The 13076-nt window shown below is 35.3% G+C and overlaps 1 protein-coding gene across 4 annotated transcripts in view; it reads left to right on the top strand.

Moving 5' to 3' along the window:
• Fbxl2 (F-box and leucine rich repeat protein 2) overlaps positions 1–13076 on the top strand; it is a 96989-nt gene that overhangs the window by 38157 nt on the left and 45756 nt on the right. For all 4 annotated transcript variants that reach the window (XM_047531775.1, XM_047531776.1, XM_047531778.1 and 1 more), the window contains 2 exons: positions 10953–11007; positions 11270–11344. In XM_047531775.1, coding sequence (XP_047387731.1) covers positions 10953–11007; positions 11270–11344 — 130 coding nt within the window. The remainder of the gene's footprint in view (positions 1–10952; positions 11008–11269; positions 11345–13076) is intronic.

Below are 13076 nucleotides of genomic sequence, written 5' to 3'. Positions count from 1 at the left end.
ACGCTTTAAAAAGCTGAGTGGATATAGGAGATTTAAACCACACAGTTAACCATTTGAACATTTAGAGCACCATACCTAGTAACTTCAGGAGACACATTCCTTCCAGATGAACAGGGAACATTTATCAAAATAAATTATATATTAGGCCATAAAATAAATATTAACCCATTTTAAAAAACTGAAACACCTGGAGTGTATTCTCTGATCACACTAAAACTAAATATCAGTAAGAAAAAGATAATAAGTCAGGCATGGTGGCATATACTTGTAATCCCAGCAACTTGGGAGGCTGAGGCAGGAGGAACTTGATATATAACTCAATGATAAAGCATCCCTGGGTTCAATCCCCAGTATCCCCCCCAAAAAAGAAAGATAACTAGAAATTAAGCTATACATTTTAAAATAATATATGGGTTACAGAAGACACAATGAAAATTAAAAAGTATTTAAAGCTTAATAATGAAAGTATGGCATAAAAAATTTGTGTGATGACTTTAGAGAGAAGTGCTTTAAATGAATACATTAGAAAGGGAGGAAAGTCAGTGGTCAAAATCATAGCAAAATAAAGTTGAAGAAAGTATAGCAAAGGAATTGAACAGATGATCTCAGGAAAATAGAGAAATCAACAAAAGATTTCTTTAAAATGATATGAAATTCCAGTGTAGTTTTGATTTGTTTTTCCCTAATTGTTAATGATATTGAATTTTTTTTCATATATTTGATGGCCATTTTTATTTCTTCTTTTGAGAAGTGTCTATTTTGTTCATTTACCCATTTATTTGGGGGATTCTTTTTCTTTCTTTTTTTTTTTTTTTTTTTTTGATTTTTGAGTATATATTCTGGATATTAATCCTGTCAGATGAGTAACTAGCAAAGATTTTCTCCCTTCTGTGGGTTCTCTTCATATTCCTAGTTGTTTTCTTTGCTGTGCAGAAGCTTTTTAACCTGATGCTGTCCCATTTATTAATTCTTGGCATTTCTTCCTGAGCTTTAGGAAGTAGCTTTCTGACATGAGTAGCCCCTATAACCTGCCTAGAATCTATGACCTGAATAACTTCTATTGACTGTACATAAGAAGGACTTAGATGTTACTCAGGTTATAGAGGCTAATCAGGCCATAAAGGCTACTCAGTTCATACTAACTAAACATGTCACAGAGATTATGCTGGTCACAGAGGTCAATTCACAGATGATACTAAGGTAATGATGGCTATTCAAGCTACATGGGTCATAGTGACCTCTAAGGTCATTTACAGCAACCCAGGCCATAAATGCTAAACCAGTCATAAAGGATACTGAGGTCATAAGGCTACCCAGGTCTTTCAAGCTAGTCTGGTCATACAGGCTATTCAGGTTATAGAGGCTTTTGAAGGTCATAGAGGCTGCTCACATTATATGGACTTAATATATCATAGAAGCTACTCAGGTCATAGAACCTACTCAGGCCAAACATGCTACTAAGCAGGTCATATTGGCTACTGAAGTCATGTAGACTACACAGGCCAACAGTGTAGAGTTCACAGAGGGTGAGCAGTTTCATAGAGAAAGGGTGGCCTTTCAGTAAAACATGCTGGGTCAACTGAGTAATCATAAAAATAAGAAAACAGAACCTTGGTACCTACCTCAGAATATATGCAAAGAGTAATTTGATATCGTTCATAGATTTAAATGTGAAAGGTAAAACAATAAATATTTTATAAGAAAATATAGAATAATAGAATATCTTCATAACCTTAAACAAATCTTTAACAAGACACTACCCTGTCTTCACAACTATTTTAAAAATTGAAATTTGGACTTTACTAAAATGAAGAAACTGTTCATCTAAAGATAAACTTGAAAGAGTGAAAGGGAAAGCATATTTACAGACAATACCCTAATCCAACGAAATGTTCATATCCAAAACATATAAAGAAATACAAATCTGTAAGATGCCCCTCCCTGATTTTTAAAATGAACATTTCACAACAAAAGATTTTCAAATGGCTAATAATCATATGAATAATGCTCAACATCATTGCTCAGGTCAGGGGAATATATTTAATTAATAAGGTATGATTATACATTTACCAGAAAATTAATGTTAAAGACAACAGTACTGAGTGTTAGTAAAGGTGTGGAGCAACTGGAACTCTCATAAATTATTCATGACAGGATAAAGTGACACAACTAGTTTGGAAACTTTTTGACAATAAGTACTAAAGGTAAACATACTCTAACCCATTAGCCAAGCAATTTCCTCCTAGGTATATATCCAAGTGAAATAAAAATATATGTCTGTTGAAAGAAGTGCACAAGAATATTCATAGCTACAGAACACTAAAGAAAGAAATTAAAACCTTAGAAGATGGAAAGATCTCCCATGCTCTTGGATAGGCAGAATTAATATAGTCAAAATGGCCATACTACCAAAGGTGCTATACAGATTCAATGCAATTCCAACTAAAATCCCAGTGACGTTCCTCATAGAAACAGAGAAGGCAATCATGAAATTCTTCTGGAAGAATAAGAGACTCAGAATAGCCAAAACAATCCTGAACAGGAAAAGTGAAGGAGGAGGTATCACAATACCAGACCTTAAACTATACTACAGAGCAATAGTAACAAAAACAACCTGGTGTTGTCACCAAAATAGACAGGTAGACCAGTGGTACAGAATAGAGGACACAGAGACAAACCCACAGAAATAGTTATCTCATACTAGACAAAGATGCCAAAAATATACAATGAAGAAAAAATAACCTCTTCATTAAATGGTGCTGGGAATACTGAAAATCCATATGTGACAAAGTGAAGTTAAAACCCTATCTCTCACCTTGCACAAAACTCAACTCAAAATGGATCAAGGACTTAGGAATTAGACCAGAGACCCTGCGCCAAATAGATGCAAAGTAGGCTCGAATCTTCATCATGTTGGCTTAGGACCAGACTGTCACAGTGCAAGAAGTGAAAGCAAGAATCAATAAATGGGATGGATTCAAACTAAAAAGCTTTTTCTCAGCAAAGGAAACAATAATGTGAAGAGAGAGCTTACAGAGTAGGAGAAAATCTTTTCCACATGCACTTCAGATAGGACACTAAAACTTAAAAATCTTTACACCAAAAATACAAAGAACCCAATCAATAAATGGGTTAAGGAACTGGGCAGACACTTCACAGAAGAAGAGATACAAGTGATCAACAAATATATGAATAAGTGCTCAACATCTCTAGTAATTAGAGAAAGGCAAATCAGAGCCACCCTAATATTTCATCTCCCCCCCCATTTAGAATGGCTATTATCAAGAACACAAGCAATAATAGGTTTTGGCGTGGATGTGGGGAAAAGGCACACTCTTACATTGCTGGAGTTGCAAATTGGTGCATCCACTCTTGGAAAGCAGTATGGAGATACCTCAGAAAACTTGGAATGGACCCACCGTTTGACCCAGTTATCCCACCCCTTGGTTTATACCCAAAGGACTTAAAATCAGCATACTACAGTAACACAGCCACATCAATGTTTATAGCAGCTCAATTCACAATAGCTAGATTGTGGAACCAGCCTAGATGCCCTTCAGTAGATGAGTGGATAAAGAAACTGTGGTGTTTATACACAATGTAATATTGTTCAGCCACAAGGAAGAATAAAATTGTGGCATTACAGGTAAATAGGTGGAGTTGGAGAATATCATGCTAAGTGAAATAAGCCAATCCTAAAAAACCAAAGGTTGAATGTTTTCTTTGATAAGTGATGATGATACATAACGGGAGGGGAGGCAAAGAGGGTAAGAGAAGAATGGAGGAACTTTGAATCACGTAGAGGCAATTGGGGCAGGAGGGGGCAGGAGAAGGAAAGATAGTGGAATGAGACAGACATCATTACCCTGTGGTCATGTATAATTACACGAATGGTATGAATCTACATTGTATACAACCATAGAAATGAAATCTTATACTCCATTTGTATACAATGAATCAAAATATTGTCTGTAAAAAAATTTTAAAAAATAATATTCATAGCAGTTTTATTCACAATAGCAAAATGACCTAAATGTTGTTTAACCACAAAATGGTTATATTATATTTATTAATAGAACACTATAGAGCAATAAAAAAGTATAAACTGCTATATCATGTGGCTGAATCTCACAATTTTAAATGAAAGAAGTAACACCAGAGCTGGGGATGTAGCTCAGTGGTAGATTGCTTGCCTAGTATGTATGAGGCCCTGGGTTCAATTCCTAGTACTGAAAAAAAAAAAAAAAAAAAAGAGTAAAAGTAAAAGTAAAACCAAAGAACACATAGTGTTTGATTCCATTTATGTAAAATGCAACATCAGGTAAGTCTATGATAATAAAAGTTAACAAAGTGTTTACCTTTGGGGATGTATTTTGTTTAATTTCTGGGGGCATGTAAAGGGTCAAAAGGGAAACTTCTAAGGTTGAACATATTCTGTGTTTTCCTAAGTATTTGCGTGCATTTTTACACCTAGGATATGTGCAGTTTAACAGATTTGTCTTATATATACCTCAATAAAAAAATAATGTAGATTCATACATATTTCAGATCTGAAAATACTTCACAATAATAACCAATTTGGTGTCATTGTACATTCTTAGCATCTAGATTATGGTTTTAAAATACTGTTTTCCACAGAAAGAAACCAGAGCTTCTTGAAGAGATGGCGATTCTAGGACTGAGGCTTATGTATGAGATGGAAGAACATAACAATAAGACAGCAAGTAAACTGAAAGTGTTGTGTCAGAAGTACTCAGGATTCAAATCAAAGAGATTCCCACTGGCCAAAATGGTCATCTCCATAAAGAATGAAGTATTTAAATTGCCTTTTACTACCTGGGGGCACTTTGCCCCTGAGCTATGTCACAGGTACTCACTTTTTATTTTTGAGTCAGGGTCTTGCTAATTTGCCCAGGCTGAGAGATCCTCCTACTTCAGCCTTCTAAATTGCTGAGATTATAGTTGTGCATTACTGCACCTAGTTGATAATGTTTCTCTTTATTGAGGTTCTCAGCTAATAAATACAAGAATGAATGGAGTGTCCCTATTTTAATATCCTCAGTGAGTTAATAAACCTAGGCTTTGAGCTTCAATACTTCTTATCATTAAAGGAAAAATAACCAAATATGTGCCTCCCGATGAAAAGCATGCCATTTATGAAGTCTTTTCAAACATATAAGTCAGATCTGAAACTGATCAATATTATACAATTACCAATTTACAGGAAATCCAAAGGCCAGAGGAATGTTATGCCACATCAACAGGGGTACAATCAGCAAAATCCAGACTCTGAGAAATACAAGGCCTAATGATCTTGTTTCTTCAACAAAAGCAACAAACTCACTCTTGTAACTAACAAGCAATTATAGCAAGGTTACAAGACCCAGTTATTATGCACAAATATGTACTTTCCTATATGCCAATAGTAGATTACTAGAATCTGAAATTTAGTCATTTATATGAGCATCAAAAAATGAAATACCTAAGTACTACTCAGCAAAATTTTATAAGATCTATGAGAAAAACTACAAAACTCTAATAAAAGAAATCAATGATATCAGTAAAATTAATTCAACCAATGAAACCAAACAGAGAGGCATTACATTTTCATGGATAGGAAGATTCAATATTGTTAAGATGTTAATTTTTCTCAAGATGGTCTACAGATTTACCACAATTCCAGTCAAAATGCTACCAAGTTATTTTGTGAATATTTACAAACTGATTCCAAAGTTAATGTGGAAAAGGAAAAGAACCAGAAAAGCCATTGTGATACTGAAGGAAAGCAAAGTAAGAGGTTTGGTGCTAATTGATTTTAAGACTGGATAGACAAATGGATCAGTGGTGCAGAATAGAGAGTAAGAAATGAGTCACAAATATATATTCAACTTTGACAAAGGAGCAAAATGATTTCAGTGGAGAAATGTTTTCAACAAATGATGTTAGAACAGTTGGGCATCTATATGCAAAAAAAACTCCATGCAGACAAACCTTGTAACTTCCATAAAGTCCAACTCAAAATGGTGTGGGTACCTAAAAGTAAAGCAAAACTTCTAGAAGAAAGCATAGGAAATAATTAATCTAAGTGACCTTGGATTTGACAGTTGGTTTTTAGCTACAACACCAAAAACACTGCTCATGATAAAAAATACATGTTGGACTTTATTAACATTAAAAGCCTCTCTGAGGCTGTGAGTGACCAAATTGGAAGACTGAGGCAGGAGGATCACAAGTTTGAGGCTAGCCTCTGCAACTTAATGAGACTCTGTCTTATAATTTAAAAAAATAAGAAGGGCCTGGGATGTGACTCAGTGGAAAGCATCTCTGGGTTCAATCCCTAGTACCTAAAAAACAAACAAACAAACAAACAAACCCCCACCAAAACCTCTCATACAAAAATACTGTTAAGAGAATGAAAGGGCAAACCATAGACTGGAAGAAAATATTTACCAAACATAGCCACTTAAAGGACAGGTGTCCAGCATAAAGAATTCTTAAGTAGTAAGAAAACAGTCCAATTTTTTAAATGGGCAAAACATCTAAATAGATATTTAACCAAAGAAGATATAAAGATGATATAGAAGTATATGAAAAGATGTTTATTATCTTATGTCACTAGGGAATTGAAAATTGTGAAACGATGCGATACCAGTGCATACCTATTGGGAGAGCTAAATTTAAATTTAAATTTATGTTGATAAAAATCAACATAAAATGGCAAGATGCAGAGATACAGGAAGTGGTCAGTATTCAAATGGTACAGCTACTTTTTGAAGACAATTTGGCAGTTTTTTTTCAAAACTAAATGTAAACTTTACAATCTAACACACTCCTAGGTATTAATCCAGATAAATAGAAAACTTGGCACAAAAACTGTATAATCAGAAAAATTAGATTATACTCTATGTGTTTATGATATATCAAAATGTATAAATGCATTCTATTGTCATGTACAACTAATTAGAATAAATAAAAAAAATTTTTAAAAACTTTACACAAGCAGCTGGGGTTGTGGCTCAGTGGTAGAGCACTTGCCTAGCACATGTGAAGCACTGGGTTTCATCCTCAGCACCACATAAAAATTAAAGGTATTGCATCCATCTCCACTAAAAAAAAATTATTAATAAAAACCCTTTACACAAATGTTTATGGCAATGTTATTCATAATCACCCCAAACTGAAAGCAACCAAATTTCCAACAATAGATGAAAGGATAATGGGCGTAACCATACAGTGAAATATTATTTAGTGATAAAAAAGCAATCTATTATGCCATGAAAAGACATGGAGGACCTTTAGTGCATATTACTCAGTTAAAAAAAAACCTGAATGACTGCATGGTACATGATTCTAATTATATCATGTTCTGGAAAAGATCAGTGGTTTCCAGGGGTGCATCAGGAAAAAGGGAGGATGAATAAATGAAGCCCAGACAATTTTTAGGGCAGCAAACTATTATACATTTTCCTGTAGTAGTAGATACAAGACATGATACTTTTAGTAAAACCCATATAACTAACCATATTCACCAAGAGTGAAGTTTCATATAAACTGTTGGACTTTAGTTAATAATAATGTATCAATATTGATCCATTAATTCTAACAAATGTACCACACTAATGCAATTGTGTGTTCAGGGGAAGGAGTGTATATTGTGACTGTACTCTTATTCTTACTTTAAATAAAAATTTAAGGGGAAGGTTGGTAAATATTAGCAACATGTTAAAATAATACATGTGCAAAACATATTTTGTAGGATGTAACAAATTAAACAATCAAAAAGGCAGGGAAAAGCTATAGTAAATTAGTGGTTCAAGAGTGACAGGTTTTCTCTGAGATGGAAATAAGATAAACATCTCTTTATTAACAGTTGTATTTATCATGGTACCAGAGAAGATCATAGCCACTGCAATAAAACTTTAAAAAAAAAAAAAAGAAATAGTATAATTATTAGAAAGGAAGAAAATTGTCTATTCACAGGTGAATTGGTTTTTATGTAGAAAATTATTACAAAGAATAGATGAATTTAGAAACATTGCTGGATACAAGGTCAATATGTGAAAATTAACTATAGATACTAGTAACAATTAGAAAGTGACATTTAGAATATTCCATTTTAATATTAATGACAAAATAGGGGAAAAAACAACAATGAGCAAAGTATCTACATGGAAAACTATAAATGTCACTGGGAGAAATTAAAGGACTTCTGAATAGTGAATTAGAAGATGTAATATTGTAAAAAAATCTCAGCGTTCCCAAAGTTTTCTATAGCTTCAGTGTAATACCAGTAAATGTTTCAGAAAGTTTTGTTGTAGAAGTTGATATGCTGACTATAAAACTTCAGTGGAAAGTCCAAGGATCAAGAACAACCAGGATAACCTTGATGAATAACAGCAAAGTTGATGGATATTAATTTTTAAAAGTAACATTGAGTTATATTAGTTAAGATAGGACCATACTAATGCAAAAATAGACTTGTGGAACAGATTATGAAGTCCATGGGTGCTACCTCAATGCTTAACTCATGATTGTATGGTTACTACATTTGAGTAGGAAGCAGTTTCCAGGAAAAAGATGTTTTGGAGACACCAGAAGTGTTTCCTACTCCTCTAGCTGTTTCTATTACTAATATCCCTGGCTTTGTCATTCAGAGCATTAAATTGGTTCATCAAAACATGAGTCTTGGGGCTGGGGTTGTGGCTTAGTGGTTGAGCGCTTGCCTAGCATGTGTAAGGCACTGGGTTCAATTCTCAACACCATGTACAAATAAATGAATAAAATAAAGGTGCATCAACATCTAAAAAATATTTTTAAAAAATGAGTCTGGAATTGGCTTAGTCTGCATTTTGGCAGTTTGAACTTTCATCATGCCTATTTGTACAAATTCAGTTACTTTCAGTTTAAAGGTGTATGTGTCGGGGGATAATATAAATACTTCAGGCAATGTACTTTTTTGTTCAGTAACCATGACACTGAGTAGTAAACATGAGATGAGAAATGTGAGTTTCTCTTCCACTTCTTGTCTCCAGGCTCACTAAATGAAAACTATTTCATCAGGTCATCGCAATTGAAGAATTAGCATCTAGTTCAGTCCTGGGGGTAAAATAGCTATATAGGTTAAACTCTCCAAGGTCATGGATTTGGGCCCTCTAGCCTGACCCCTTGGGTTCAAATCCTAACTCCACCCTTAATATCTGTGCAGTTTGGTCAGGTAACTTAACTTCGCTGTGCTCAGTGTCCTTATTTGTAAAATGAAGATTATAATAGTATATACCTTGTAGCATCATTGTGTTAAGTGATGCCTAAGATGAACCATGGCTCGCACATGATGCAAAAACAATTTTAACTATTACTATTATCAAGCGTTTGTAGAAATAAATAATTTTTTTAAAAAAAGAGTTGGTAGAGCATTTAGTTCTCCAAGATAGTACATGTTAAACTGATTTTCAAGGGAAACTTGGTTAACTCCTTTTCCACTTTCATCTTATTCTTTAGAATCCAGCCCTGGCGTGAAATGTGGTTTTACTGTACCTGACTAGTTTCTCTGTCTGGTGGTTTACTTTTTAGGGAATTGACAGTTGTGGCTCCTTATGGAATGGTCATATGGCATGAAAGATGGCTTTTGGGGGTAGGAGGGCTGTAGATTAGACAGGATATATTCCTGTAGGGCCAGTGTATGTTTGTAGACACCTGATATACGTTTAATATAAATACTTAAGTGCACATATTTCAGTCACCAGCATTTTCTTCTGCACAAAAATCCACCTAGTCTTTCAAGGTTAATGCTTCTGTCTCTTACTTTTTGCTAAAGCCTTTATTGTAGAATGACATCTGTGCAATCTCTAGTCCCACATGCTGCCTGTGGGTACATTTTGTAGCAAACAGTGCTCTGGCATTTTAGGGTTCTGCTATCCATTGCTGACTCCATGGATTTTTAACTCATCACTGATTGTTCTTTTGAAAAATGTTTAGGAACCTTATAGGCAGCCATTCGCCATCTCATCCCTTCCACACATACGGGCACAGACTCTTACTTACCTTTCACAACTACCAAAATTGAAGCATAGAATTGTCCCCACATTGTTTCCAGCTGGCACTCGATGGCACCTCAGTGCACACAATTTGCTCACTACTATCATCGGCAGCTCCTCTCTGCTGCCAGAATGTTGGAACCTCCCTGAGGCCCCTGCACACTGGCAGCTACTGCTTCCTCTAAGAGGCTTTACTGATGTAGGCCTGTTTTTTGTTTGCTTCTCCTTACTCCCCCCCTCCCCGCCCCGCCCCATGATTTCTTGACTTTTGCTGAGGAAGACTATTTGAACTAATGAGCTCCATCTTTTTGCCAAGTGAACAAATACCTCAAATGGGTTTTACTGTTTAGCTTTTTTGGGCCATATTGTTTGAGGCTTAAACATCTGAGTCTGTTCAGTGCACCTACCACCAAAAGAAAGGTTTATGCTGTGTGCTAGGGACCTTAGAATTAGCCTCTTCCTAGGGCATTAGAGAGCTGACCTTTGAATAGAACTAGTTAGGGTCTACTTTCTCATGTTTATTTCCTAGAACAAGAGAAATAAATGTTTAATTCTGTTTTAAGAGAATTTGTATAGCGTGTCTGAAGCAGCTTACGAGCATGTAATCATTTAATATTTCATAGTAGGGAATGTAAATTGTTGTGCACTTGTGTGTTGCAAACTGAGGAATCTTGGGCTGAGGTTGTAGCTCAGTGGTGGAGCACTTGACTCACATATATGAGGCACTGGGTTCAATCCTCAGCACCACATAAAAATAAAGATATTGTGTTCATCTGCAACTACAAATATTTTTTTTAGAAATTGGGGAATCTTGAAAAATACACATCTCCAGAAGGTGCTTTAAATTTTATCTTTCATGGTATGATTATCCTAAAATGTTAATGCTGTCTCATTTTGTGTTTTCCTCTTTTTTTCCAGAATATTTTCCTTCTTGGACATAGTAACTTTGTGCCGATGTGCACAGATTTCCAAGGTAGAGTGAATACTAGATTTTTTTATCAATACATATCAGTCTTCATTAGTCTAAAGATGAATTTTAGTTCAAATAAGCCATTAAATTAAAATTTTATCTCATATTTAATATAATGCAGAATAATAGTTTCACATTTGTTTATTAACTTGATAAACATTGAGAATAAAAGTTTGGAAATAGAAAGGTTGCATCAAGACCTTCTTTAATTTGTTTCTCAATAAGTATCTCTCACCCCACCCCTCTTTTACCGCTCACCTCCCAGGCTTGGAACATCTTAGCCCTGGATGGAAGCAACTGGCAAAGAATAGATCTTTTTAACTTTCAGACAGATGTAGAGGTAAGTTACTTAACTTTGTTTTAGACAGAAGACTTTTTTAAAGATAAACTGTTTCCTTTTTTCTGTTTTTTTATTTTGCAGTATTTAGGTGAGAGAAACAGAAAAACAAAACCTGGAAGATATTTGTATACATCAAGACCAAAATTCCACTGTACTTTACTTTTGTTCTTTATCAGAAACAGATTGCTTTTCTCCCTTATTCATGTTTATAATCTGAGTGTTACCTCTGCTTTTTAAAGTATCACACCTACATCCTTAACACCTGGTTTAGTGCTTTGACCTTAGGAGGCTTGATCTGAAAGATTTACTGGGAATTGTAATTCAGCATCAAGAATGGAGAAGGGGCAGGAACAAAAGCCAAAGAGTGAGGCTGAAGTTCTGAAGTGTCACCCCAGCTCTGCCACTTAGCCATGTAATCTCAGTGCTTCTGTTTTATTCTCTGCAAAATAAATAAGTAATTTTAAAACCTTTTGTTATGCCAGGATTCTTGAACTGGGGTGTGGCTCAGTGGTAGAGTACTTGCCTAGCAAATAGGAGGTCCTAGATTCAGGCCCCTACACTGGCTGGGAAATGTGTGATTGTAATATATATATTTATACATACATTAAAAAAAATATATATATATATGTATATATATATATATATACTATATGTATATGTAATACACACAAATATATAAATAAAATTTCAGGATTCTACATATTTATGTGGAAATCCAAAATTAACTCCTTTTAAGGATGATAAAGCTGACTACATGAGGAAAGTATTTTAAAGTGATTTTTAGTCAGGCACTGTAACCCCAGTGGCTTGGGAGGCTGAGACAGGAGGATTTTGAGTTCAAAGCTAGCCTCAACAATGGTGAGTTGCTAAGCAACTCAGTGAGACCCTGTCTCTAAATAAAATACAAAATAGGACTGGGGATGTGGCTCAGTGGTAAAGTGCCCTTGAGTTCAATCCTCAGTACTAAAGAAAAAAAAAAGATTTTAATATAAATACCAAATTTCTAACCAAATAGTAAGGGGGTGGATTATTAAAGAGCATTGCTTAGAGTAATTGTCTAGAGTACTGGTCTAAGGGTTTTGGGATACTTAAGTTTATTATCTACCCAATGTTAGTAAAACCCTATTCATTTCCATTTTAGACAGTGGAATTGCATTTTAAATCACTGCACTTATGTTGAAGTTTCTCAAGAGTGTTTTACCAAGTTGTGTGTTTTGTGCCTTAATGGGTAAGGAAATGATCATGTTTAACAATGAAGCAATTTCCTGCTAGTTACTTTACTTGATGGAAGAGCTAATGGCAAATTATTGGCCTTTTACTCCTTCCCCGCCCTCTCCCCCTCTCTCCCCCTCTCTCTCTCCTTCTCTCTCCCCATCTCTCTCCCTCCCCTTCCCTCCCTCTCCCTCCCAGAACTGGGGATTGAACCCAAGGGTACTCTGTCACTGATCTGCATCCCATGTCCTTTTATTTTCAGACAGAGTCTCATTAAGTTTTTCATTCTGGCCTTGAATTTATGATTCCCCTGCCTCAGGCTCCTGAATCACTGGGATTATGGGCTTGTGCCACTGTGCCCAGCTCCTTTACTCCCTTCTCTGGGTTACTTGCTGCTTGAGAGTCTTTGGCCCCCATTCTAAACCAATGAAGCAATCACCTCAGCAAATAGGGCAGAGCACAGGATTTTCCACAGTTGGTTTTAGAACCTCATGGGTCCTCACATATTGTGGTGCTCTGA

The sequence above is a fragment of the Sciurus carolinensis genome, chromosome 17 (genome assembly GCF_902686445.1).
Source record: "Sciurus carolinensis chromosome 17, mSciCar1.2, whole genome shotgun sequence".
Classification (NCBI taxonomy): Eukaryota; Metazoa; Chordata; class Mammalia; order Rodentia; family Sciuridae; genus Sciurus; species Sciurus carolinensis.
This window is presented reverse-complemented; position numbering and strand designations above follow the sequence as displayed.